The sequence below is a fragment of the Miscanthus floridulus genome, chromosome 5, assembly GCF_019320115.1.
Source record: "Miscanthus floridulus cultivar M001 chromosome 5, ASM1932011v1, whole genome shotgun sequence".
NCBI classification, from domain to species: domain Eukaryota; kingdom Viridiplantae; phylum Streptophyta; class Magnoliopsida; order Poales; family Poaceae; genus Miscanthus; species Miscanthus floridulus.
In genome coordinates, this window is record NC_089584.1 from 68183689 (window position 1) to 68211448 (window position 27760).

The 27760-nt window shown below is 42.3% G+C and overlaps 1 protein-coding gene and 1 non-coding gene across 2 annotated transcripts; one reads left to right on the forward strand and one right to left on the reverse strand.

Moving 5' to 3' along the window:
* Positions 1-402: 402 nt before the first annotated feature.
* LOC136455658 (small nucleolar RNA R71) lies at positions 403-509 on the reverse strand. The gene has a single exon (XR_010759142.1). It is a non-coding gene; the product is annotated as a small nucleolar RNA R71 (small nucleolar RNA).
* A 16609-nt stretch (positions 510-17118) lies between these two features.
* On the forward strand, positions 17119-17703 carry LOC136454740 (uncharacterized). The gene has a single exon (XM_066455050.1). It carries the CDS (start codon positions 17119-17121, stop codon positions 17701-17703), a length of 585 nt encoding a protein of 194 aa, XP_066311147.1.
* The last annotated feature ends 10057 nt before the right edge of the window (positions 17704-27760 follow it).

A 27760-nucleotide genomic window follows, 5' to 3' on the forward strand; every position in this document is an offset into this window, starting at 1 on the left:
CAAGAAAGTCCTAGCTTTAGATTCGGAAGACAACCAGACAAGGCGAAGCTTAACACCAGATTTCGAAGCCATGGCTGACAAGACTCTTCGTGAGTTCTCTGCTCCATCTATGGCCAACATCCATACTAGACTGGCAATCAATGTTGGAGACAATGGATTTGAGCTCAAGCCAGCTCTCATCAACATGGCGCAAGCTAGCTAGTTTTGCGGAAAGGCACATGAAGATGCAGCACTTTCACCATCAAAGGAGTATCCAGAGATGCCATACTACTTTGCCTCTTCCCATTCTCACTCTTGGGGAAGGCAAAGCAATGGTTCTACACCAACAAAGATAGAAATACTATATGGGATAACTGCTCCATGGCCTTCCTAGCAAAGTTCTTTCCCATGAGCAAGACCAACGCCCTGCGTGGAAAAATCTCAAGTTTTTAGTAGCAACATGGTGAATCTATCCCTAAGGCATGAGAACACTTTCAAGATTACATATCAGAATGTCCTCTTTATGGGATGGAGAATTGGCTACTCATGCAGACTTTCTACCACGGGTGGACTAACAGCACCTGTGAGAATATGGATGCTGCTGCTAGAGGCGCCTTCCTGTCACTCACAATCCCAGGCGCAATAGCTCTCATGGAGAAGATGGCCTCCAACCAAAGTTGAAATGAAGAACATCTCTAGACTCATAAAATAGGTGGAGGAATGCATCAACTTAAGGAGATAGACATGCTATCTACCAAGATGGACCTCCTCATGAAGAAACTTGAAGACCGAGCCAATGAGAAGCAAGAAGTCATGCACATTCATGATTCTCGCATGACATGTGAAGAGTGTGGAAACACTAGGCATTCAGGAAACAACTGTCCTGAAACCCAAGGGAATGTGAACTTCATCAACAACAACAACTATCATCCTCAACAAAATCAAGGGTTGAATCAGCAATAAAGGCTAAACTACCAAGGTAATTACCAAGGTAACTATCAAGGTAATAAATACAATAATTTTAATAATCAACCACCTCTAAGAGAACTAATTTTAGTCCAAGCTAAAATTATGGAGGGCTTATCTAGAAAACTAGCTTCCAAAGATAAAATCTTAGAAAATATAAACAATAGAATGGATAGCTACTCCTCTGCTATTAAAAACCAGCATAGCTTTATGTCAATTAAATATCGCCGGTAGTCCTCTGAGGGGTATCCCATGAAGGTAGATTGATCGACAGAGATGCGTGTAATCGAGAACAAGAAGGCAACAGAGTCACACAAGTTAGATAGGTTTAGGCTATCAGTATGACATAATACCCAACTCCTTTGGTCTGTTGGATTGTATTGGCTATCGTATGATATTACATGAGTTTGGAGGGGTCCCTACCCACCTTATATAGTCCAGGGGTAGGGTTACAAGTCAGTTAGACCTAAGAGATAACTAGAAAGTAATAATAGATTACAGGAATCATGGGATCATACGTATCCTAACAGATCTCGTAGTATCTTCAGGATATCTTCCCGATGTATTGCGGGAGGCGCCGAGCAGTGTCATGCCCCACAAGGTTTCATCTTGTGGGTTGGGCCGCCCCTGGGGGCACAGCCCATGTGGTCTGCCATGGGTATCCGAGGTCATGCCCCCCATAGCTCATCCCCGAGCGCCTTTGTATCCATTGTGCAATGCCGTCCTAAGCATGTCCGAGCAGGTGCAAACAAAGCCGAGCAGTCAAACTCATGGTCTGACCACCGTGATGAGTTGTCGAGCAGTTGTGAGCCATCGTCGAGCAGTGTGAACCGTCATCGAGCAGTGTGACCCAAGTACGGCTTGCCATAAGGATGTAAGGAGCTCAAGTTTAGAATAAAAAATTTCTTTGCAGTGGACCAAGTGTGCCCACTTAGAGTCCAACCACAAGAAAGAGAGATTATCTTCTTTAGCTTCAAGAGGTGCGGAGTCTTCCAGATTAAAAGCAAACACACTCACCGTGTGGTGAAGTGTGCCCACTTAGTCCCCAAGCCTGACAATAGGTGACATAGTCACGTGGTGCCAGGGTCCAAAGTAGAAGAAAAGTAGAAGACTAGCCGAGCAGGCAGCCAGTCCCTGGGCGTAGCCTCGAAATGAGAAAAAGCACATTCACCGCAAGGTGAAGTGTGCCCACTTAGTCCCCAAGCCTGATAGTAGGTGACGTAGTCACGTGGTGCCAGGGTCAGAAACAACAGTCATCAGAAGAAAGTCCCTAGGGTGGTGAGGATCCAAATTGTATTGTTGACGTAGTCCTCGAGCCACAAGTGAAAATTTTGGAGAAAACAAACCATGGAGAAAAAACTAGAGTAATGGCACTACAGTAGTAATTACTGAGTCGTAACAGATGGCGGAGAAGTCGGTGAATATTCGGTGAGCAGTAACAACTTGCGGCGATATGGGCTATAGTTGCGCAAAAGCCTAGGTAATGGCCCACCATGCTGTTGCAGAGAATTCAGAGAGGCGCAAATCATGAAGTGGTTTCCCAAAAACCCTCGAATGCGAGAGGTTGGGGGGTGCTTTATAACTGCGCTGCTGCACCCCACGCTCCAACCTTTGCCACTTTGCCATTTCATTTTCCTCCTCAACCCTCGCACCTCTAGATTCATATGTGTCCGCATTTCCGCCGCCACCCCAAACCAGATCTGAGAGATGGCGCCGAAGAAGGGAGCTAGTAACCCAAAGAAGGCGAGCGTCGGAGTCAGCCATGATGAAGAGTGGGTGCCATCGCGTATGGGGGAGGCAGAGCATGACAGATTGGTGGAGGCAGGCATTCTTCCTAACCGCGTCACCGCCAGATGGTGGCTGGCCCTTGGTGAGCCCTATCCAATGCCTCATACCGATGAAGTTGTAGTATTTGAGGACTACTTTTGGCACGGATTAGGATTTCCTATTCATCTGTTCTTGAGGGATTTGTTGGAGTTCTTGAGAGTTAGTCTGTGCAACCTCCACCCAAACACCATATGGCACATATCTATCTTCGTCCATTTCTATGAGGTGTATCTCAGAATCCTTCCCCACTTCAACCTCTTCCATCACCTGTTCTGGCTAAAGAAGAAAGGCGGCGATGGTTCCAAGGTGGTCGACGGAGTGTATCTTTAGCTGCGCAATGGAATGGCGGGCAAGTACCTTACTGTGTCACTAAACACGTCACTGAAGGGGTGGAATGCCAGGTGGTTCAACATGAAGCAGAGCCATCCTACCATCCGCTACGACATCGACCACATCTCGGAGAGCCAGAAAAGCTAGTCAGAGAGGCCAAGTAGTGCTGATATGGAGCAAGTGAGGGAGCTCCTCGGCCTAATAAAGGGCGTGAAGACTAATGGTGGACTGGTGGTGGCGAGCTTCATAGTGCGCCGCATCTAGCCTTGCAAGGAGAGGGCCCACATGGGCTATGACTTCAAGGGCGACACCGACATCACCCGGGAGAGGACGGAGATGTTGTCGAGGGACAATGTGCTAGAGCGGGCTACAGAGCTATTCGCTCTATTTGCCTCATTCAGTATGTCAGGGCAGACAAGACCCTTTAACTGCAAGAGTCTACCTCCTTAGGTAAACATCCCAATTGTTTTGTTCCTGATGCTTTTTATCCTTTATGATTGCCGAGCAGTGAACTGATGCACTTATTGAAAGGTCCATTCATAGGAACGAGCGGTGTACTTTTGGGCATGCTGAGGGGTGATTGGCTATAGGCAGTAGATGCTCGGTCATCGACGTAGTCGGAAGAAGGTGTCATCAGTGCCTCATCAGAATCTGGAGGCACCAACGTTGGTCGGACGGAGAGTACCCCCTAGTGTTGGAGAAAGTCTAGGGGAAGAGGGCAGCTATAGATGAGCCGGTACAAAAGAAGAGGAAGACGGTGGGTGCTATCCCTCGCAACCTGGGTGGCATCTCGCTTGGTGGCGACCAGACCACTCGGACGTAGAGTGCGGCGATGTCCAAGTGGTTGGATGACGACGAAGTTTCAGTGGCTCCTTCGCCGAGCGCTGAGGCACCTCCATGCAACATGCATGTGGAGGAACAATCAAATGGGAGGGGAGGGAGTCCTCAAGCAGCAGGTGATGGGAGTCCTTGAGCAGCAAGCAGAGGAGAGGCCGATGGTGGAGACTGTGAGACCTCCACCCCAGGGCATGGGAATCGACCCTAGGGCCATGCCTGGGGGCTTAGGTAGGTAACGCCAGTTCAGAAAAGTTTACTGGCAGGCTGACACGTAAGTATCCTTGCCTTGGAGTTAATATGCTATCGAATCCTTATCGTGGTGGCGATTGACAAGATAATCTGATGCAGAGCAAGGGATATGAAGGAGTTGAATCCGTCTGTCTAGACCGGCGAGCAGCTGAGGGCTAGTCTTGATGTGGAGGCGATGTCGGTAGCTCCCGTCCCGGAGTTCCCAGGTGCTCGGTAGCCTATGGAGGAGTCAACCAACCTTGCTAGTGGACTTGGCAGCGGTGAACGGTTGGTGCCGAAGGTGAACGGGTTAGCTGCGATGCCCGGGGCAACGGTAGAAACCGCTGGGTCTTCAGCGGCGAATGCTGGAGATGCTGGTGCCGTGCCTGAGTCCAGGGCAGTGAGGTCGGTGCAACTAGAAGAGATAGCCATGTGCCCCGAGACATCGGAGGGCGTGGTCGGACGTGTTGTGCGGCCACAAAGCCCCCAGGTGGTGCCACCCACTGTGGAGGAAGAGGACGAGGTGGAAGAGATTGAGCATGAGGAATCACGACCTCAAGCCGTTCAAATCATCCACAAGCGAGGTGATGAAGTGGTGGTCGTTGAGGAGGAGGACACCACCAAGGAGCTCAGGAGGCTGGAGTCCACCCTTTCCATGACAGTGAAACTGATAAAGGTTAACATTGTGTCATCAATGTTCATGTTTGTCGTTGGAGATTTTGAGTTCTTCATAATCTTGTTGCTTTTGCAGGGCATAGCTCGGGCTACTGAACAACAGTGCCAGTTGATCAAGAGGATGGAGCCCCTCACCAACAAGAATGAAAAGCTAAAGGAGACGTTAAAACTTATGGAGAAAAACGTCCAGAGGGCCCAGCACGAACGTGATCTTGCCAAATCCAACGCGCGGGATCTGGATTACCAGAAGGGCATCCTATCCAAGCAGCTAACAATGGCGTCCTAGCAGTTGCAGGGCAAGTCTAAGCAGTTAGCCACTATCTCTGAGTGGCTGATGAGTGTGTCCGAGCAGTTGGAGCAGAAGTCCAAGCAGCTCCAAAATGTCTCCGAGCAGAGAAAAGGTATGGAGTATCGGTGATTTTTCCTTTGCATTGTTGAACAGATATATTGTTGTTGACAACTGTTGTTCCTGTAGAGCAAGACACAGAGCTCGGCCAGCTGCGCCAAACCATCAGGCAACTCCAAGAGGAGAATGTGAAGGAGTCAGGGTGAGCAGAGAAGCTGGCCGAGGAGCTAAAAGGTGAGTACTTCCTGAGTAGCCTTCGATAGAGCTGGATCGAAGGGTGATCGGCGCTGGACTAGAGTGGTCAGAGCCAATTCGGTGATGGAGAGGTAATCGGTGAGCTTTTGGCTACCTGATCGATCGATGCGATCAGATCGTCATTGTTGATTCGTGTCCTCTGGTAGTGGGGGAGTGGGCGGCGAATTGTCGGTGAAGGCGACCTCAGATGTGGTTCTAAGATCGGATCTGTAGTCACAGGTGTTGGGGTTATCGGCGCAGCATTGATCAACACCGGCTCGATGAGCTCTCCGACTTCATCAGCGTTGATGATCCATGAGATCAATCTGACCGTGAAGATCTAGCCAGGTTGTGGGAGGGACGAAGAGCTTGTGGAATGTACCATCTTGTTTGACATGGAAACAGCACGCACACCCCTACCTAGCGTACCAACTGTCGATAGAATATCATCGGTAGTCCTTCGAGGGGTATCCCACGAAGGTAGATTGATCGGCAGAGATGCGTGTAATCGAGAACAAGAAGGCAACAGAGACACATGAGTTAGACAAGTTTAGGCTATCAGTATGACATAATACCCTACTCCTATGGTCTGTTGGATTGTATTGGCTATTGTATGATATTCTGTGAGTTTGGAGGGAGTCCCTGCCTGCCTTACATAGTCCGAGGGGCAATGTTACAAGTCAGTTAGATCTAAGAGATAACCGAAAAGTAATAACAGATTACAGAAATCATGGGATCATACGTATCCTAACAGATCTCATAGTATCTTCAGGATATTTTCCCGGTGTCTTGCAGGAGGCGCTGAGCAGTGTCATCCCCGCAAGGCTTCGTCTTGTGGGCTAAGCCGCCCCTAGGGGTGCAGCCCATGTGGTCTACCATGGGTATCCAGGGTTGTGCCCCCACACTTTAATAAAATGATATAATCACAAATAGCTTAGCTGGCGACTGCTATTCCTTCGACTGGCAAAGGTAAGATTCCAGGACAACTAGAAGATCTCAAAATTGGAAATCTTGTCGATATTCATAATACAGCGTACTACTGCATACAACCATCAGCTCGAGGATGGATAGATTATTCCTTGCCTAAAAAGAAAGGTGATCTAGGGAGACCTGTCATCCCCATAGCCATTGGACCTCATATTTTCTAAGAAGCTATCTGTGACTTTGGAGCAAGTGTCAACATCATGACAAAGGTAATTTATGATAAAATTAATGGAGATACTTTGTTGTACATAAATATGCATTTGCAGCTTGCAGACGAGTCACTCGGCTACCCCAAGAGAATTCTTGAAGACATCTATGTACGAGTGGGACAATTGTACATACCCACAGATTTTGTGGTCCTGGAAACAGGTGGAGATGCAAGGGTACCCATTATCTTGGGCTGACGTTTCTTGAGCACCACAAAAGCCATCATCTACGTGAATAGTGTAAAGATTTGCTTCACAATCAAGGACAAAAAGGAGAAATTTACTTTCAAGAAAAATACAACATTCTCCTAGTCATCCACAAATGGCGTACCTGCCCAAAGAGACAACAGTGAGCAAAAAGAAGAACAATAGGAGAAGAAGGAAGAACAAGGCCAGGCAGCCACAAGAAGAATCAGTTAACATGATCAACACACTTCGATCGAAGTATGACCACCTCCTCGCTTCACCATTCCTTACCAAGAAGGACGATCCTGGAATACCAACAATCGAGTGGATCATTGGACAAAGAATCTTGCACAACACCTTCTGCGACATTGGGTCGGGTGTCAACAAAATGTCCAAGGTAACATACGAATACGTATTTGGTGATGAACTTTGTTCCCTACATACATGCAATTGCAGATGGTGGACCAATCATTCTGATTTTTGGAGGGAATAGCAAAAGATATCATAGTAAGAATACAAGATCACTATGTCCCTACCAACTTCATGGTTCTAGACATGGGAGAAGAAGAAAAAAAAGTACATATTATCCTTGGAAGACCGTTCCTCAACACTACCAACGCGATCATCTACGTCGGATCTAGACAAGTTCACTTCCAATTTCTAGGAGAAAAGGTACGATGTTATTTTAATAGTTATACCACTTATGAACAGCCAAAGAAGACCTGCTCCAAGAGGAGATGTCGAGCATCTCAACGCCAGAAAAATCAACTCCCCGAGAATGAAGATGAAGAAGAAAAAGTTATGAAGAATGAACCTACTCCGCCAAAATTAAATCCACAAACCAAGCAGGTGTGGAAAGAAAAGGTGCTGCCATCATCAGAGTCACCATCCAAGAGGTGCAACCATCAAGGTCTCAATCTCCGAGACCAGATGATGCACCCGAAGAATAAAGGACTCATCTCTAGTAAAGTCCTATCTGGAGGACTTAAAATTCTAAACGCTCGCCGAAAGGTAAATCAGTAGTTATCTATATTTACTTTATAGCAATACATAAATCATTTTTACTTTAGCATATTTACTTTCTCTGCATTTTCTTTTCATTTAGAAAATAAAATAAAATTTTATTGTTGCATTATAAAATCCTATGCCCCATGTGAATAATTCTACGGTGTGTAAAACCCCCAAGAATATTTACTTTGGTGGCGTAAAAATAAAAATACCATGGATGCATTATGTCAGAAAATCCAAAAAAAATAAGAAAGACATCCTACTAGAATTCTGCCATTTCAAAAGTATTTCCAATCTCAAGAACAACAAAACTCCTAATGGCTAACTGCTAACCCTTTGTCCTAGTATGTTCCACGAGTTTTGGTGTTCTTGTTAGTACCTTGCAGGATGATATACAAGACCAAGATCACCCGGTTGTCTTCATCTCACTCCATCCATGGACAAGAAGGACATCAGTTGGTAAAATCTAATCTAAGAAGGACATCCACTGGCAAAACCGCTCTAAAAAAGACCACCACAACATCTAGCTTGGGGGATGGGCATCCCTATGTATCTAGATAAGTATTTTCCCTTTTGTTTTACTATTTTTAAGTTTGTTATATAGTTTGCTTTATAAAAAGATGTGTAATTAAAAACAGAATAAAAATTTATCTTTGTGTTAGATATATTTATTAATATTAGTGAGGTGTGATCTTAAAATGAAAACAAATAAAAAGTATGTGTGTCTAGCTTTCTGTTTTTAAGTGCTGAATAAATAAAAAGGACTTTGAAGGTAATCTCTTGACATGGAAATGATGAATAGTTGCTCTATTATAATTCCTTTCAAACACATAGTTTTCAGCCTTGAATTCTCCCGACTTCTGGATAAGACTATTTTGATATAGGAATTTACTCTGAACTTGAAACTAGTGGGCAGCATATACTTGATCTAAGTCTAGGTAATTGATGGATATGATATGAGAAGGTCTGAGCTGTTGTTTATCTTGTTCCAAGTCATACTAAAGTTCTAGAGATTTATCTTTTGCAAAACATAAAAATGCTTCATGATGAGTTCCTGTATGACAAGCTTAAATTCCTACCAGAGACAAATATGATATTTAGACTAGGAAAACTTCCACTCATATATGTTGCTTATTTTGTATTGAGTTTTGTCAAGCTTTGTTGGCCCTTATGAGAGGTTTGTCATGCTCTTAAAATCAACATCATGTACACACCACCCACATATGCACTACTCCTACACTGGGGGAAGGCGCAAAAACATGTCATTCCATTCAGATCCACCCAAAAATGTTTTACTCTTACACTGGGAGTGAACACCAAAAATATGCATGATAGGTTTTACCATCCACCGAATAAATGCTCCAAGTTCTTGTTGCTATCTCTTAAAAGTTCTGTTGCAAAAAAGAGCATGGGGCTATGCAAAAGTTATTCATAAAAAAAGAGAGATGAGAAAAAATGGAAAAGTGCCCAAGATATTGAAAAGAATGGGTACTTAGATGCCTGCCTGAAAAAGAAAAAAAAGAAGAGATAAATAAAATAGCCCATGTTTTCTTGCAAAAAGATTTCCATGTATCAAAAGAGAGATATGTTTTCAAGGAGCATAGTTAGGATAGCCACCATAAATATATCCACCATACATCCATACACATGCACATCTTGATTTGATTGTATGACTCAACTCTCTTTGGATCCAAGGTTTGACTTTACAATATATGTATTGCAAGTATGCTCTTTCATGCTATTTCCACTTTTATGAGCTCCACATAAGCCTTAGTTGTAGGAAAAGAAAGGCATATCATCACTATTGCCTTGGTGAGGATCCACAAATACCACATATATTGAGAGACTTGAGAGTGTCATACACTAGAAGTTCTAAGTTTCATTTTGAAAACTTATAAAACTCTGGAATAATGGTTGAACAAAGAACTTGAGACATAGTGCTTGACTTGATTGTTTAGTCTTTTAAATACTCAAGACCGAAGAGAAGGCTAAGAAGCCCCATGGTTGAAGGTAATACGGGTAAGTTTGAAAGTTAAATCGGTTTGTTCTAATACGAAGGAGAATTCTTGTTTGAACTCATGTGTACTTTTAAGGAGTTCCATCAATGTTCTCAAAAATCTTAAAACTCTTGATCCATTTGCTGAGTTTAGCATTGCTCAAGGATGAGCAAAGGATAAGCTTGGGGAGTTTATTGATGGTAGTTAACAAATATTATAAACCATCAATATAACTTGAATAAGGGCATGAAAGTAATCACCAACATAGACTTAGAGGTTTAAACTAACAAATTGCACAAGTTTTAGTGAATCTGTGTTGTCAGCCTCCATCTCGTGATGTCAGTTCTCCACCGCCTTAGGGTTTGCATCTACGCCATTCCTTTAGGTTGGTTTGATCTAAGGGCTCAGAATGGATGCTATGGCCTATATATACTAGCCCATACCCCCTCCCTCAGGCAGAATTGCATTAAACCATTTAAGAAGACAGAAACCCTAATCATCCTCAGAGCTCCACCATATTCTAGGACATAGCGAGCTAGGCTAGGTCTAAAGGAAGGCAAGCTTCACTTGGATTCCAGATCTTGTCAAGGGCATGGCTTGGTATAGCCCCTTGTATCCTCTTTTGTATCTTTCATTATTTATATGTTGCTATAATTGATTTGACATTGTTCTTAATATTATTCATGTTTCTAGATATCATGTTCATCATCTACTTTGATTATATACTTAGTATAGTTAGATTATCATTATGTTCAAGCATAAGTCTGTATAGCGCTCGCTCCAAGGTACCAGGGGTGAGTGGTCGACATTGTATAAGTGTGGTGCTTATGCTTTGTTTACCTACGGATGCACCATATATTCCGAGCCATGTGGTAGATCATAGATATGACACTCCCGTTGAGTCCTTTGTAGTCCACTCCCCAAATATAGGACAAGTAGGATCTAGTTACGAAGGATGACAAGCTATGTTCTTAATCTTCCTTAGTATTATCCCTTATATGTAGATATGAAATTAATCTTAGCCATGACTACTAAGTGTAATTGCACTAATTAACGTATGCTTTGACTTGTAATTAAAAATGACTTTAGAATTATTCCTCTAATATTCTACTTAGCCATGCTAATGCCATAGAAAGGAGTACTCTAAGTGATTATTTATCATTTATCATTACTTATCCTATTTATCTCTTGACTTATCCCTGTTATGAGTAGAAGTTGGGTTATGGTTTTTTTCTCCATCATGTGTATAAGTTATCAATAATTTCTAACAGTCAGTCCTTCCCTGTCGTAAAAATATAAATAATGATACCTAGAATACTCTTTGGTAAAGTGCTACAATGGTATAATTATCTGTGTGCTTGTAGATCCCTTCATACATATATATATTTATATTCTTTCTAGTCACATGAAATATTAGAAGCACTTCTTAGTATCATTCTAGTAGTGATGCTAAGTAGTACCAACAAGCATTTCTGGCATCAAAGCTAGGGATGACAACTTAGCAAAAGTGATGTTAAGAAATGTCAACAACATTAGGTGGCTACTTAAACAAGTGACAAGTTAATAAATACCAAGAGCTACCAACCTTCTGTGAAGCTATAGAAACAAGGGGGCTGATCGAAGCAGACAACACGCTAGATGAGAGCATGGCTGAGGCTACTGAGTGGATGATGCCATATGCGTTAAGAAGGCTCTTTGCAACAATATTGGTGTTCTGTGAGCCAAGTGATGTGTTCGAACTCTGGGACAAACACAAACAGGCAATGTCAGAGGACTATAGGCGCAACAATCAATCTAACTTCATGGTGGAGTAGATGGTCCTCATAGATATTCGAAAAATGCTTCAATCAATACAGAAGGATATAAAGATGTACCCACTTCCTAATATCGATGACTCATATGACACCTCCAATGATATTCCTAGGGAGATTTTTGAGGAGGCTAGCATTGAGGTCGATGCTGATGATGTGGCTCTATCAGACACCCTTAATGAGGAGCAACAGGCTACCGATGATGAGATTATGTTTGCTGTTGATACAAAAGATGGTGGTCTGTTCTTTGTGGATGGACCTGGTGGCACTGGGAAGACTTATCTGTATAAGGCCCTACTCGCTACTATACGCAGCTAAAATAAGATTGTTGTGGCAACAGCTACATCTGGTGTTGTAGACTCCATAATGCCTGGTGGCAAAACCGTCCACTCGTGCTTCAAGATTCCCCTCAACATCGACAATGGTCCTTTTGTAGCTTCACAAAATAAAGTGGTACTACCAAGCTACTTCAAGTTGCATCCCTAATTACTTGGGATGAGGCTACCATGATAAAGAGGCAGGGTGTTGAGGCACTAGACAATAGCCTCTGGGATATAATGGACCGACCTAAGCTGCCATTCAGGGGGAAGACTATCGTGTTCGGTGGAGATTTCAGACAGGTTCTTCATGTTGTGCGAAAAGGGTCGAGGGCTCAGACAGTCGGTGCCTCGCTGTGGATTTTGTACCTTTGGGATTCCATGCGACATCTAAAACTGGTGCACAATATGAGGGCAAATAATGACCCGTGGTTTGCAGAATACTTGCTCCAAAATCGGCGGAGGCTCTGAGGAGGCTAATGATCATGATAAGGTCTGTCTTCCTCGTGATATATGCGTACCATACACTAGGAAATATGACGACCTTGATACGCTGATTGATTGTATATTCTATAGGCTCAATGAAAATATGCCAAACAAAGACTACATTACCTCTCGAGCGATATTGTCTACGTGGAACGAATGGGTCGATATGATTAACATGAAGATGATAGACCATTTTTAAGAGGGTCAGATGGTGTACCATAGCTTTGACTGTGCGATGGACGATCCACATAACTACTACCCTCATGAACTTCTTAACACTTTGACACCAAATGGTCTACCGCCACATGTGCTAAAGCTGAAGATTGGCTGTCCAGTCATATTGCTTAGGAACATTGAACCTGCGAATGGACTTTGCAATAGTACCAGGCTTATCATGCGGGGGTTCCAAAAGAATACCATAGACGCAGAAATTGTGTGAGGATAGCAAGCTAGAAAGCGAGTTTTTCTATCTCGCATACCCTTATGCCCGTCTGACAACGAGATGTTCCCTTTCCAATTTAAGCGTAAGCAGTTTCCCATTCGGCTTAGCTTTGCCATGACGGTTAATAAGGCACCGGGGCATACTATACCTAACGTCGGGGTGTACCTACCAGAACTAGTGTTCTTGTATGGGCTGTTATACGTAGAGCTATCAAGAGCCACAGCAAGATCGAATATTAGGATCTTGGTCATGTCGGCTATTGAGAAGGACGTCAACAAGGAGAAGGGAAGGAAGAAGTCAAAAAAGGATATATTCACGAAGAATATCATTTATAAAGAGGTTCTAACTAATTGAATACGGGTGCTTGTCGAGTCAGCACCCTTACGATGCTGTTAAGATGTACAACTTAGGTGTGTTGAGGATACAATTAGAATATAATTGCTATCATAATATTGATGTTACAAACATCATGTTCGAAAATACTTTTGGTTACACGTTCATACTAGCATTATCTTAACATTTATATTTTCTTTTATGCAACGCATGGGCATTTATCTAGTAGAAAAATAAAAAATAAACCTATAGAAAACATAAAGACAAAGATAAAAATAAAAAAGAAAGAAATAAAAAGAATAAAATATAAAAATAAAATAAAATAAAATAAAATAAAACAAACAAAAGAGTTAATTATAGTAAAAGCAAAAAAGAAATAAAATATACTGAAAAGAATAATCACATGAAATAACAAATAAACAAAAATAAAGAATAAATTGAAGAAAGGAAATAAATAATAATAAGAAAACGAAATAAAAAAAGAAAAATAAATAAAAGAAACATCAAAATGAAAAAGAAAAGAATAATAAAAATCACATAAACAAAACAATATAAAAAATGAAGCACGAAAAGAAAATAAAAAGAGAAAAAGAAAAGAGAAAGAGAAAGAGAAAGAAAAAGAAAAGAAAATAAAAGAAAAGAAAAGAAAAGAAAAGAAAAAAAGAAGAAAACATACATACGACACAAGAAAATACACGTGACGCTGCTCTCGTAGTCATAAATCCCGCACCCACGTTCGTGCACGTGGTGGGGCTCGGTGCAGCGTCCATACAAGCCAGCAACGCACGATGATTCGGCGACAAATTTGGCGCACTCCCATTCGGCGTACTGCTTCCGTCTGCCCGTTGGGATCGGAAGAATTCCGACCACCCACCCCCAAAAAAACCTTTTTTGCCACCAGATTTTTGGGTGGAACGTTTTATTATGAAAAACAAATCTATGTCCTTGGATCATGGGTGGGTGTTGTAAAATTGGACGCTACGGAGAACGAGTCCTGCTCAATTCGACTTCCAGTCGGCCACTGTTGATGATCATTAACGATCAAATTCGACCGTCAACTAAGGTAAAAAAAGAGGAGAAATTGTCAATTTTAAAACACATATGCATTTACTATTAACTAAGTTCCACATGTATTTGAAGAACATTATTTTGCTGGTCACAAACACAGATACATGGAACACTTCACCGAAATGCGCTTTCCGACGCTGATTTACGCAAAGAAACAAGGGAGACGTAGACCGGAGCCTGCCACGCGAAGGCGAAGGCGATGGCGAGGCAGCTCAGTTAGGGGGCGGCCAACCCCTAGAGGCGGACGACCCCCTACTGGCGCTGCTCAGCCGCCCCTTCGACAGGTGGTGGCATGGATCCATGCTATGGCGGTGAGAGCCGGTTCTCGCGCTAGTAATAGCCTCCAGCACTGCCTAGCTCTGTGTATAAATAGAGAGGTACTCCTCCCTCTATAGACAACACTCCACTTGAGCAACACCTCACTCCCTCACTCTCTAGTAGTAGCTTTACTTTCTTTTAGTAGTTTAGAGCAAGGCAAAGCTACCTTGGAGAGCTTGGCTCCTTAGAACAAGAGACCTTTGGGTATGAATAGAAATATGAGTTCTTCCAAAGTTATGCTCTCATATGATATTTATTGTCATACTTATGAACTAGAGTAAGTTGTTGTGTTATAATCCTGATATATGAGCTAGTCTATAGATTATGTATCATGAGAGTAGCACACTTAACTTTATGCTTAAACACTCATATAACTTATATAATTATAATTAGAGCTAAGTTGAGGTGGCGGTTCATCATGCCGTCAGGTGTGCCCAAACCCTTTACCTATCGATCCGTAGGGTCGAGGACCCGGGGGGAATTGTGTAGTTTTCTGTATACACAAGTGTGGTGCTTGGGTATGGAGAAACAGGTCAATGCATTGTCCCTTTCCACGGTTTAGGGGTAGGTAGCAGGTGCTGATAGCTCTCTCCGTCCCTTGTAATCCCCCATATTCAACAGGGTGTAGGAGTCTAAATCGTCATATGAGGTTGCTGGCATATCAGTACTCGGTGGCCTCCCGACCTGTTTCATACTTGGCCCTAAAACTAATTATGTAATTTGTATGATCATTAACTAATCTTTGTATGACTATACTAGACCAATGCTTGCTCGACTTAGGTTTATTTTTTTATTCTTTCTCTTTATTTTATCCTTTGAGGAATGCCAAGTGTGTGTCCACTATCTTGAAATCACCGTTTTTATCCCTGCTATAAATATTGGTGTACTTACAAGCATTATTATTCAAGTTCATATCCATACTAGACTCTTAATCAAATGCCTTCCTTTGGGAAAATATAAATAACGATACCCTGAATACTTCTGGGTGAAATGCTATAATGATAGCTCCGTGTGCTTGTGGATAAATATCTAAAATTGTTAAGGAACTGTCAAGGCTATTACTTAGTGGCATTGCTCATTATTAGTGATGACGCTAAGAAATACCACAAACACTTTTGTCGCCGTTGCTAGGGATACAAACCTAGTAGCTACGCTAAGAAGCGCCCACAAGCATTTATGGCGCCATTGTCAAGGAAGGCACATTGATTAAAGAATCTAGTAGGACATGTTCATGATAATATGCATGTAAGGTAGCCATTGTTTAAGCAGGCTAACTTTGCTTATTTTCTCATATTGTGGATGAAAACAGGATAGTGTACGACCGGTTTCGACCTGTCGAACAACTACATTCAAAATCCAGTGGCACTCCTAAGGTAGAAACGATCTCGCACTACTTCTTCTGCTACTCCTCCGATAGTCGAACCAGTCACCCCCATAGCATCTGCTACTCCAATCATGGCCAAGACCCTCCGTGACTACACCCCCGCTGTTGCCAACGTGCCCGTTAGGCCTGCTGTTAACATTGGGGATGGGAACTTTGAGCTCCATACCGGCCTCATCACGATGGTACAGGCAAACCAATTCCATGGTTTGCCAAGCGAGGGAATGAACACGCATCTCCAACACTTAATCGAGTTGTGCGACACTATCATCATCAAGGACGTCGCACCTGAAAGCATCAGGCTCCACTTGTTTCCCTTCTCCCTCTCGGGGAAAGCGAAGTAGTGGTTCTACAAGGAAAATGAAGCTATCAAGATGTGGGACAAATGTTCCATGGCATTCCTCACCAAGTTCTTCCCCATGGGAAAAACCAATGCCCTGAGGGGACAAATTTCGAACTTCCAGCAAAGCTCCATGGAAACTATTCCCGAGGCATGGGAAAGGCTACAGGACTACATCCAATATGCCCGCACCATGGGATTGAAAATTGGTTAGTGCTCCAAAATTTTTATGATAGATTAATACACATGTCTAGGGGCCACCTCGACACTGCTGCTGGAGGCGCTTTCCTTTCTATCACCATTGATGGAGCCATGGCTCATATCAATAAAATGGTGTCAAATCAAAGCTAGAGGAGAAAAAACATAAAAAGGGATGCATACCGTGAAGGAGAAGGATATGCTTTCCGCAAAAATAGATTCAATGATGAAAAGACTAGAGGAACGGGCCCAAGAAAAGGACGCCATGATGGGCACCATACAGGCCATGGACTCACACATGACGTGTGAGGTCTGCGGAAACGTTGGCCATTTAGGGAATTATTGCCCCGGAACCCACAAAGAAGCAACCTTCATCAACAACGGGTTTCACCAACCAGGTAATAACAGATGGAATAACCAATCCTGCCTGCAAGGTAATTCGAACTACAATTCCAATTACAATTCGAATCAACCTTCTTTGAAAGACTTGGACTCGGCCAAGCCAAAATAAATGAAAGTCTAACCGGAAAGCATACCACCAATGATAAAATCCTACAAAATATAAACTTTCAGATTGAAGGTTTAACCTCTGTTGTTAAAAATTAAATGAGTTTTAATAAAATGGTGCAATCACAACTAGCTAAAATTGTTGCAGCCATTCCTATTAGTAATGATGGAAAAATTCCTACCCAACCTAAAAATTCATGTGAAAAAGTAAATGCGGTGGTCACGAGGGGTGGTAAGTCCACTCGTGACCCACCAAATCCTAACCATTCTGCAGGAAAAGCAAAACAACGCCAGGAGACCAAACCTTCAATAACACAAAAAGAAAAAGAAAAAGAAAAGGAAGAGGAGACGGCACCAAAAGACTTCGTCGACACCAACTACCTGCCATTTCCCACAAGGAACCACAAGCAAGTCGTGGACGAGCAATTCGCTCATTTTGTTGAGATGATCGAGAAGATACATGTGAGCATTCCATTAATGGACGTTTTACATGTACCGTCCTACGCCAAGTACATCAAGGACATCATCAACAACAAGCAACCACTACCATCCATGGAGGTCGTCAAGCTGACAAAAGAGTGTAGCGCTGCTATACTCGACTTTTCTAAAAAGAAGAAGGATCTTGTGTGCCCCCCAATCTCATGTTCCATCGGGATCAAGTATTTTGACCAACCTTGTGCGACCTTAGGGCTAGCGTAAGTGTTATTCCCAAGGCCATTTTCGACAAGCGGAACCTCATGCAACTAACGGCAACACCGATAATGCTCTAGCTGGCTAATTCGATGGTCCACTACCCGGCAGGGATAGCCAAATATATTCCGGTGAAAATTTGGGACTACTACATCCCTATTGACTTTGTGGTGCTTGACATGGAGGTCATAAAAGAATCGACCCTCATCCTTGGGCGACCCTTCTTAAGCACTGCAGGAGCCCAAATTGATGTTGGAGCCAGAGAAATCCGCTTCAATATCCATGGTAATGAAGAAAAATTTGCCTTCAGGCCCAGAAAGGAGCAATGCTCCATGATTTGCATCAAGTACGGGCCAAACCCATAAGGCCTATGGGAGGTTCATATCCAACCTCAATTGGTGGATTGCATGGTGAAAAAGAACAAAGAAATAAAAAAGAAGCCGGAGCAAAAGAAGGTTAAACAAATGACAAAAGAGAAGACCCCAAAAGTCGTTCCCACACCACCAAAGAAGAACAAACCAATGTGGAAACCAAAAGAAGCAGCTCCGAAGTCCACCACCGCACCACCAAAAATAAACAAGATGGTGTGGAGGCCTAAGAAAGAGCAACCCTCTACATCCACTTCTCCGGGATCGGTTGCTCCATCAAGCAATTGAACGAAGGAGAGTCCTACTCATTGGACTTTAAAAGGTGAGTCCTTGCCAAAGGTAAATTGGTAGTTATCTTTCACAATTAAGCTAAATTTTTTTAATTTCAAGTTTATGCACTAGTAAAGGAAAATGAGAAAATAATAAAAGGGGTTTGCTTGAAAAGTGCCTCCTCCCATTTTTATACCAAGCATGTTTTGGTTTGGGTATGATTTTCGTTTGTAATCATACTTTCATAGGCTTTTTAAATTAAGCATGATGCTTAGGTGATTTAAGCCTACCTTGATTAGATGTCTAATCATTGAATCAAAAAAATTGCTAAGTATAAGCATTGGATGAGTAAACGGCATAAAAATTTTGGCAAACCATATAAAACAAATAACCCACCTAAAATTTACCTTTCAATAAATCTTGGTCATCTACCAATGTTTAACAAAGTATATTTTGGTTTGAGGTGTGATTACACTGACAATCATACTAGACTTTTTAAATTAAACATGGGGCTTAAGCTAATCAGTCTACCTTAATCAAACGAAACATAGAGTCAAGTTTGCTCATTGTACCAAAATTATTAAGCATGAACATTAGTTGATACACTAAATAACATACTTCGGAGTCTTCATGTAGGCAACGAGCTAGCTTGGGGGAGGACCCCCACAGAGGTAAGTACTATCTTTTTATTTTCAGCATTTTAATTTTCACATTATTTATTTTCTGCATTTATTTAATTATTATCATTTAAAAATCGAAAAAACTATAAAATCCAAAAAAAATCATAAAAACAACAACAAATTAATTATTTTACTCTCATAAGTGATTTAAGAATATTTAGTTTCTCCTATGTTGAAATGATGAATAGGTGCTCTGTCTATAATTCATCTATGCCTAGGCTGTAACTTAGTATTCCCCAAGATTTAAGTTTGTTGGCTAAAATGTCTCATCCTAAAACTTGAAACTTATGGGTTACAAAAGCATGATCCTTTTCTAAGTTGTTGCAAGTTATGATATAGTAAATAGAATATGCTATAACTTTAGTCTAAGAAAAACTTGACATCCGCAGTTTTCATTTTAAAAATACTAAAATCCAAAGTTTCTCAATGGTTATGAATTCCTACCACGGCCATATAACATGATTCAAGTTCTAAAACCATAGTTGTATGCAACTAATATTCACATTGAGTTTTGTCAAATTGTTGTGACCCTTGTTGAGATTCTCGTCATGCACCCATGATCAAGATTCACGTACACCCACATATAAAAATGCTAACTCTTACACTGAGAGTTACGCAAAAACATGTTTTTTTCATCCACCTAAAAATAAAAATGCCATTCAACTGTCATGAGTCTTTCTCTCCAAAGTTTTCATATGCCAAAAAAGTATGGAGCTATGCTAAAAAAAGGAGAGAGACACATGAAGCTCTCAAAATAGCAAAAGAAAAGAAGAAAAAAAATGGAACACATGAAGGTTCCAAGTGTTGAAAAGAAAGAAATAAAGATAGCCCATACTTTTAAGGCAATAATCAAAAGAGAGAAAGACATGATCATAGGAGTACCAAAAATATTAGGATTAGGAAAAATATTCCACACACTTGCACATCTTGATCAAAGTGTACGACTTGCATCTCCTTGGATCTGGTTTTTGACTTAGCAATATATGTGATGTAAGTATGCCTCTCATTCATACCTACCTAAAACTCCACTCAAAGCCTTTTAGAGATAGGATGAAAACAAGGTAAAACAATCAAATGCCTTGGTGAGGATCATACACATTGAGTGATTGAGTGAATCATTTGAGGAACTGACATTTCATTTTTCAAAACTCATAAAACCTCTGAATAGAAGGTTGATTAAAGAATGAATAATTGGTAATTCTGTTAAAACCATTCTATCTTACAACCACCTAAGACTTGAAAAATCAATAAGCCCCATAGGGATTAAGTCAAAAGGGTGGATAGAATGCCAAACTTATTTAAATTAAGGAATAATACTTTGTTATAGGCATGGCACTTGTGAATTATATTCAGCATAGTAGCAACTCCTGATCAACAACCAATAACTTAGCTATTTGCTTGAGGCGAGCAGAGGTTAAGCTTAGGGGGCAGCTGACCCCTAGGGGCGGGTGAGCCCCTACCAGCGCTACTCAGCCACTGCCTTCGATAGGCGGTGGCATGGCTCCATGCTATGGCGGTGGGAGCTGGTCCTCATGCTAGGAATAGGCTCTAGCACCACCTAGCTTCGTGTATAAATAGAGGGGTACCCCTCTGAAAGCTCTAGTTTGGTTTTGATGAATTGATGAAACCCTAAGTGCTAACCTAGTTTATCAAGTGATCATGAGATAGGTAGCACACTCCAAGTAGTGAAGCAATTGAAGATCATAACATGATGATGATGATGATGATGCCATGGTGATGATCAAGTGCTTGGACTTGGAAAGAAGAAAGAGAAAAACAAAAATCTCAAGGCAAAGGTATAAATTCTAGGAGCTATTTTGTTTTGGTGATCAAGACACTTAGAGAGCGTGATCACATTTAGGTTTGATAGCCATACTATTAAGAGGGGTGAAACTCGTATCGAAATGCGGTTGTCAAAGTGCCACTAGATGCTCTAACTTATTGCATATGCATTTAGGATCTAGTGGAATGCTAACACCCTTGAAAATGTTTGTGAAAATATGCTAACACATGTGCACAAGGTGATACACTTGGTGGTTGGCATATTTAAGCAAGGGTGAAGAAGTTAGAGGTGAAAAGGAGTTAGTCTCGCTAGTCACAAGGTGACCGAACGCTGGTCTCAGAGGGACCAGCGCGTCCGGTCAGTTGTAGCAGCATGGACACTGGCATCGGTCAACTGACCAGACGCTGGGTCGCTCAGTGACCGAGAGCTGGAAGGTTGTGTCATGTCAGGTTGTCAGACAGCGCAGAAGAAAGTCACCGTGTGACCGGATGCTGGCTGTGTCCGGTCAAGCATGACCGGACACGTCCGGTCGAAGAAATTCATTTCTAGAACCTTACTGGAAACGACCGGACGCTGGAGGCTCAGCGTCCGGTCACTTATGCCGCAGCATCCGGTCGACTGTTGACCGTTCAGATCGGGCGAACAGTATTCAAAGAGAGGAGACATGTGGCGTGTATCACGTGACCAGACGCTGAGGGCCAGCGTCCAGTCGATCCGACCAGAGCGTCCGGTCACCCCGAGTTGTGCCCAGTGAATGGGTACAACGGCTCTATTTCGTGGGGGCTTCTATTTAAGCCCAATGGCCGGTTGAAGCTAATACCTTTGGCCATTTTCATTGACATAGCAACCTTATGAGCTTATCCAAAGCCCTCTCACTCACCTTCATCATTGATTCATCATCTTTGTGAGATTGGGAGTAAATCCAAGTGCATTGCTTGAGTGTTTGCATCTAGAGGCACTTGGTGTTCGTGTTTCGCTGCGGGATTCGCTTGTTACTCTTGGTGGTTGCCGCCACCTAGACAGTTTGGAGCAGCGAGGATCGTTGAGCGGATGGTGGTGATTATCTCCGGCTCCGATCGTGGTGGTTGTGAGGGGTTCTTGACCTTTCCCCGGCGGAGAGCCAAAAGGTACTCTAGTGGATTGCTCATGGCTTGTGTGATCCTCATCTTGTGTTGGTTGTGTGGCACCCTATTGAGGGTTTGGCATGTGAAGCCAATTAGTGCATGAACCTCCAAGTGAGTGAATCACCACAACGAGGACTAGCTTGCCGGCAAGCAAGTGAACCTTGGTAAAGGGTTCACAAGTTGAAGGTCTTGACTTTAGAGAAACATATGCCCCGGTTGCTAGATTGGAAGCAATTAGAATCTTGCTAGCCTATGCGTGTGCCCACAACATCAAGCTCTATCAAATGGATGTTAAGAGTGCATTTCTCAATGGCTACATCAATGAAGAAGTATATGTTGAGCAACCTCCCGGTTTTGAATATGATAAGAAGCCTAACCATGTATACAAGTTGAAGAAAGCTTTGTATGGCTTGAAGCAAGCACCTAGAGCTTGGTATGAGAGATTGAGGGATTTCCTACTCTCTAAAGGGTTCACAATGGGCAAGGTTGACACCACTCTTTTTATCAAGAAGATTGGAAAAGATTTATTTTTGTTGCAAATCTATGTTGATGACATCATATTTGGATCAACCAATCAAGACTTTTGTGATGAGTTTGGAAAGATGATGGCTAGTGAGTTTGAGATGTCCATGATTGGAGAGTTAAGTTACTTCCTTGGTCTTCAAATCAAGCAATTGAAGAATGGTACATTTATGAGTCAAGGCAAGTATATCAAGGACATGATCAAGAAGTTTGACATGAATGATAATAAAGCCATTAGCACACCAATGGGAACAAATGGCAACTTGGATAGTGATGCAAGTGGAAATATGGTGGATCAAAAATTGTATCGATCTATGATTGGAAGCCTACTTTATGTGACCACATCAAGGCCGGATGTCATGTTTAGTGTATGCATGTGTGCAAGATTTCAAGCCTCACCAAGAGAAAGTTATTTGAAGGCTACTAAGAGAATATTGAGGTACTTGAAGCATACACAAAATATTGGTTTGTGGTATCCCAAAGGAGCAAAGTTTGAGCTAGTTGGTTACTTCAACTCGGATTATGTGGGATGCAAGGTCGAAAGGAAGAGCACCTCGAGCACATGTCAATTGTTGGGAAGATCACTTGTTTCATGGTCATCAAAGAAGCAAAATAGTGTTGCATTATCAACCGCCGAAGCCGAATACATATTCGCCGGTAGCTGTAGTGCACAAATACTTTGGATGAAGGCCACTTTGAGTGACTTTGGAATCAAGTTCAAGAAAGTTCCATTGCTTTGTGACAATGAGAGTGCAATCAAGTTGACCAACAATCCAGTTCAACATGCAAGAACAAAACACATTGATGTCCGCCATCATTTCATAAGAGATCACCAACAAAAAGGGGACATTTGCATTGAGAGTGTAGGCACCGAAGATCAACTTGCCGATATATTCACCAAGCCATTGGATGAGAAAAGGTTTTGCAAGCTAAGGAATGAGTTGAACATATTGGATTTCTCAAATATGTGTTGATGCACCCCCCCCCCCACTCATATGACATGCCTCTCCTTCGAGCAATCCAAGGTAAAAGTTGATTGGCATGGTATACATCCTTGCTAAGGACATGTTTAGTGCATCTAGACATCTTTCACATTTATTAGGCTCATTCATGAAAATCAAATGAATTTGATGTTTGTATGGTATCACTATTGCTTCTATGCTTGACTTGATCTAGTGGTGGCATATGACATGTTTCTGGGCTTGTTAACCTAGTGTTTAATCTAGAAAATGAGCTTTGAGAATTTTAACTCAACATGGTACAAGATAACCCTTATTTGGAGGTGTGAAGAAGCTTGTCCTTGGATCAAACCGAGTTAAATATTTTTGGCAAATGATCTAGATTGGACCAAATTTTGGGAATATGATCCTCACCCCATTGATTGACATTGATAATCCTAACATATCTATACTTTAAGCCTTTGTGGTCATTGATGACAAAGGGGGAGAAATGATGTACAAAGATAGTGAAAAGACAACAAAGGGGGAGAATTTGACATAGGGGGAGAGATATGACAAAGAAAAGAGATCAATTAAAATTTTAAGCACACAAGTAGGGGGAGCAAGCTCATGAACTTGTATGGTGCATTTGAATGTGCATTTCATATGTTTGTTTGCATGGCACAAGTTTTAAATTTCAATATCCATGCCTGTGTGGTGTATGCTACTTGTAGGTTTGAATGATGAAATGAAAATCTAGCATGCATAGGTTATCTAGTGATTTCATTTCCAAGTGTTTTCAAGTGGTATCTAGCTAACCATGGTGCTAAGGATGGTATAATGGTGCACTTCGATTGGTATCATACTTCAAAGGTCCATCTTTTATACCTTAGCATCATTTGGTAGACATTGACTCCTATATTTTCTTAGCACATATGTAGGGGGAGCAATTGCTACCATATGGAGTTCATGAGACTTGTCCATATCCTTTTACATATGATAAATATGCTTGGACAAGCAACATGATTTCAATAGAATTTTAATTCATATCTTTGTATAAGGGTTGTCATCAATTATCAAAAAGGGGGAGATTGAAAGCTCTAGTTTGGTTTTGGTGAATTGATGAAACCCTAAGTGCTAACCTAGTTTATCAAGTGATCATGAGATAGGTAGCACACTCCAAGTAGTGAAGCAATTGAAGATCATAACATGATGATGATGATGCCATGGTGATGATCAAGTGCTTGGACTTGGAAAGAAGAAAGAGAAAAACAAAAAGCTCAAGGCAAAGGTATAAATTGTAGGAGCTATTTTGTTTTGGTGATCAAGACACTTAGAGAGCGTGATCACATTTAGGTTTGATAGCCGTACTATTAAGAGGGGTGAAACTCATATCGAAATGCGGTTGTCAAAGTGCCACTAGATGCTCTAACTCATTGCATAAGCATTTAGGATCTAGTGGAATGCTAACACCCTTGAAAATGTTTGTGAAAATATGCTAACACATGTGCACAAGGTGATACACTTGGTGGTTGGCACATTTGAGCAAGGGTGAAGAAGATAGAGGTGAAACGGAGTTAGTCTCGTTGGTCACAAGGTGACCGGACACTGATCTCAGAGGGACCGGCGCGTCCGGTCAGTTGTAGCAGCATGGACGCTGGCGTCGGTCAACTAACCAGACGCTGGGTCGCTCAGCGACCGGGCGCTGGAAGGTTGCGTCATGTCGTGTTGTCGAATAGCGTAGAAGAAAGTCACCGTGTGACCGGACGCTGGCTGTGTCCGGTCAAGCATGACCGGACGTGTCCGGTCGAAGAAATTGGTTTCTAGAACCTTACTGGAAATGACCGGACACTGGAGGCTTAGCGTCCGGTCACTTATGCTACAGCGTCCAATCGACTATTGACCGTTGAGATCAGGCGAACAGTATTCAAAGAGAGGGGACATGTGGCGTGTATCACGTGACCGGACGCTGAGGGCTAGCATCCGGTCGATCCGACCGGAGCATCCGGTCACCCCGAGTTGTGCCTAGTGAAGGGGTACAACGGCTCTATTTTATGGGGGCTTCTATTTAAGCCCCATGGCCGGTTAAAGCTGATACCTTTGGCCATTTTCATTAACATAGCAACCTTGTGAGCTTAGCCAAAGCCCTCCCACTCACCTTCATCATTGATTCATCATCTTTGTGAGATTGGGAGTGAATCCAAGTACATTGCTTGAGTGTTTGCATCTAGAGGCACTTGGTGTTCGTGTTTCGCTGCAGGATTCACTTGTTACTCTTGGTGGTTGCCGCCACCTAGATGGCTTGGAGCAGCGAGGATCGTTCAGTGGAGGGTGGTGATTGTCTCTGGCTCCAATCGTGGTGATTGTGAGGCGTTCTTGACCTTTCCCTAGCGAAGAGCCAAAAGGTACTCTAGTGGATTGCTCGTGGCTTGTGTGATCCTTATCTTGTGTTGGTTGTATAGCACCCTATTGAGGGTTTGGCGTGTGAAGCCAATTAGCGCGTGAACCTCCAAGTGAGTGAATAGCCACAACGAGGACTAGTTTGCCGGCAAGCAAGTGAACCTCAGTAAAAAATCATTGTGTTCATCATTGATTCTGAGGTGATTGGTCTCCATTATTATTCATCCTTGTGATTGATTGGCTCCTTCAACTACATGGTGGTATAACTATCTTGCTTACTCTCTTTACCTTACCACAAACTAGTTGTCAAGCCCTTTAGTGTAGCTAGTTGTGAGAGCTTAATTGCTTGGTTGGTGTGGCTCTTTAGTTAGCTTTTGAGAGCACACTAACTTAGGGTAGTGTCATCGCTATTGTGTCGATAGATATTATCTAAACTAGAATTGTAGTAGGTGGCTTGCATTTTGAGTAGGCTAGCACAACACTTGCTTCGCCTCATAATTGTCTAACCCTTTTGTTAAGTGTTGTTGTAGAAATTTTTATTAGGCTATTAACCCCCCTCTAGCCATTAGGACCTTTCACCCTCCCTCTACAAACAACACTCCACTTGAACAACACCTCACTCCCTCACTCTCTAATAGTAGCTTTACTTTCTTTTAGTAGTTTAGAGCAAGGCAAAGCTACCATGGAGAGCTTGGCTCCTTGGAAGAAGAGACCTTTGGGTATGAATAGAAATATGAGTTCTTCCAAAGTTATGCTCTCATATGATATTTATAGTCATACTTATGAACTAGAGTATAGTTGTTGTGTTATAATCTTGATATATGAACTAGTCTATAGTTTATGTATCATGAGAGTAGAACACTTAACTTTATGCTTAAACACTCATATAACTTATATAATTGAAATTAGAGCTAAGTTGAGGTGGTGGTTCATCATGCCATCAGGTGTGCCAAAGTCCTTTACCTATCGATCCATAGGGTCGGGGTCCCGGGGGGATTTGGCTAGTTTCTATATACGCAAGCGTGGTGCTTGGGTATGGAGAGACAGGTGAATGCATTGTCCCTTTCCACGGTTGAGGGGTAGGCGGCAGGTGGTGACAACCATGTTCATCCCTTGTAATCCCCTATGTTTGACTGAGGTGTAGGAGTCTAAATCATCACATGACGTTGCTGGCAGACCAGTACTCAGTTGCCTCCTGACTTGCTTCACTCTTGGCCCTAAAACTAATTATGTAATTTGTATGATCATTACCTAATCTTTGTATGACTATACTAGACCAATGCCTGCTCGACTTAGGATTATTCTTTTATTCTTTCTCTTTATTTTATCCTGTGAGGAATGCCAAGTGTGTGTCCACTATCTTGAAATCACCATTTTTACCCCTGCTATACACATTGGTGTACTTGCAAGTATTATTATTTAAGTTCATATCCATACTAGACACTTAATCAAATGCCTTCCTTTGGGAAATATAAATAACGATACCATGAATACTTCTGGGTAAAATGCTACAATGATAGCTCCGTGTGCTTGCGGATAAATATCTAAAATTGTTAAGGAACTATCAAGGCTACTACTTAGTGGCATTGCTCATTATTAGTGATGATGCTAAGAAATACCAACAAGCACTTCTGCCACCGTTGCTAGGGATACAAACCTAGTAGCTACGCTAAGAAGTGCCAACAGCCACCCGGCCGTCCTGCTTAATTCGACTTCCAGTTGGCTAGGGTCCTACTCATATCCAGCATTACCTTTTCTATACACTCCTGTAGCTGGTTGCAGTGGCTCATCACCCTAATTTGTCTCCTCCTTCACCTCGGTCCCTCCTGCCCCTTTTGTTTTAGCCCTGCTTAGTGCTGACACCAATCACTAATGCCTCTACCTGAATCAACTTAGCCAAGGAGAATCGCACACACAAATTAGGCCGAGGTTTCTCTGAGCAGATCATAGGTCTTCCCTCTATCGTTGTCTATGTCTACCT

Bases quoted from the DNA above. Each gene is read 5' to 3' on its own strand.
- LOC136454740 (XM_066455050.1), top strand. From the start codon at position 17,119: ATGGTGCAATCACAACTAGCTAAAATTGTTGCAGCCATTCCTATTAGT.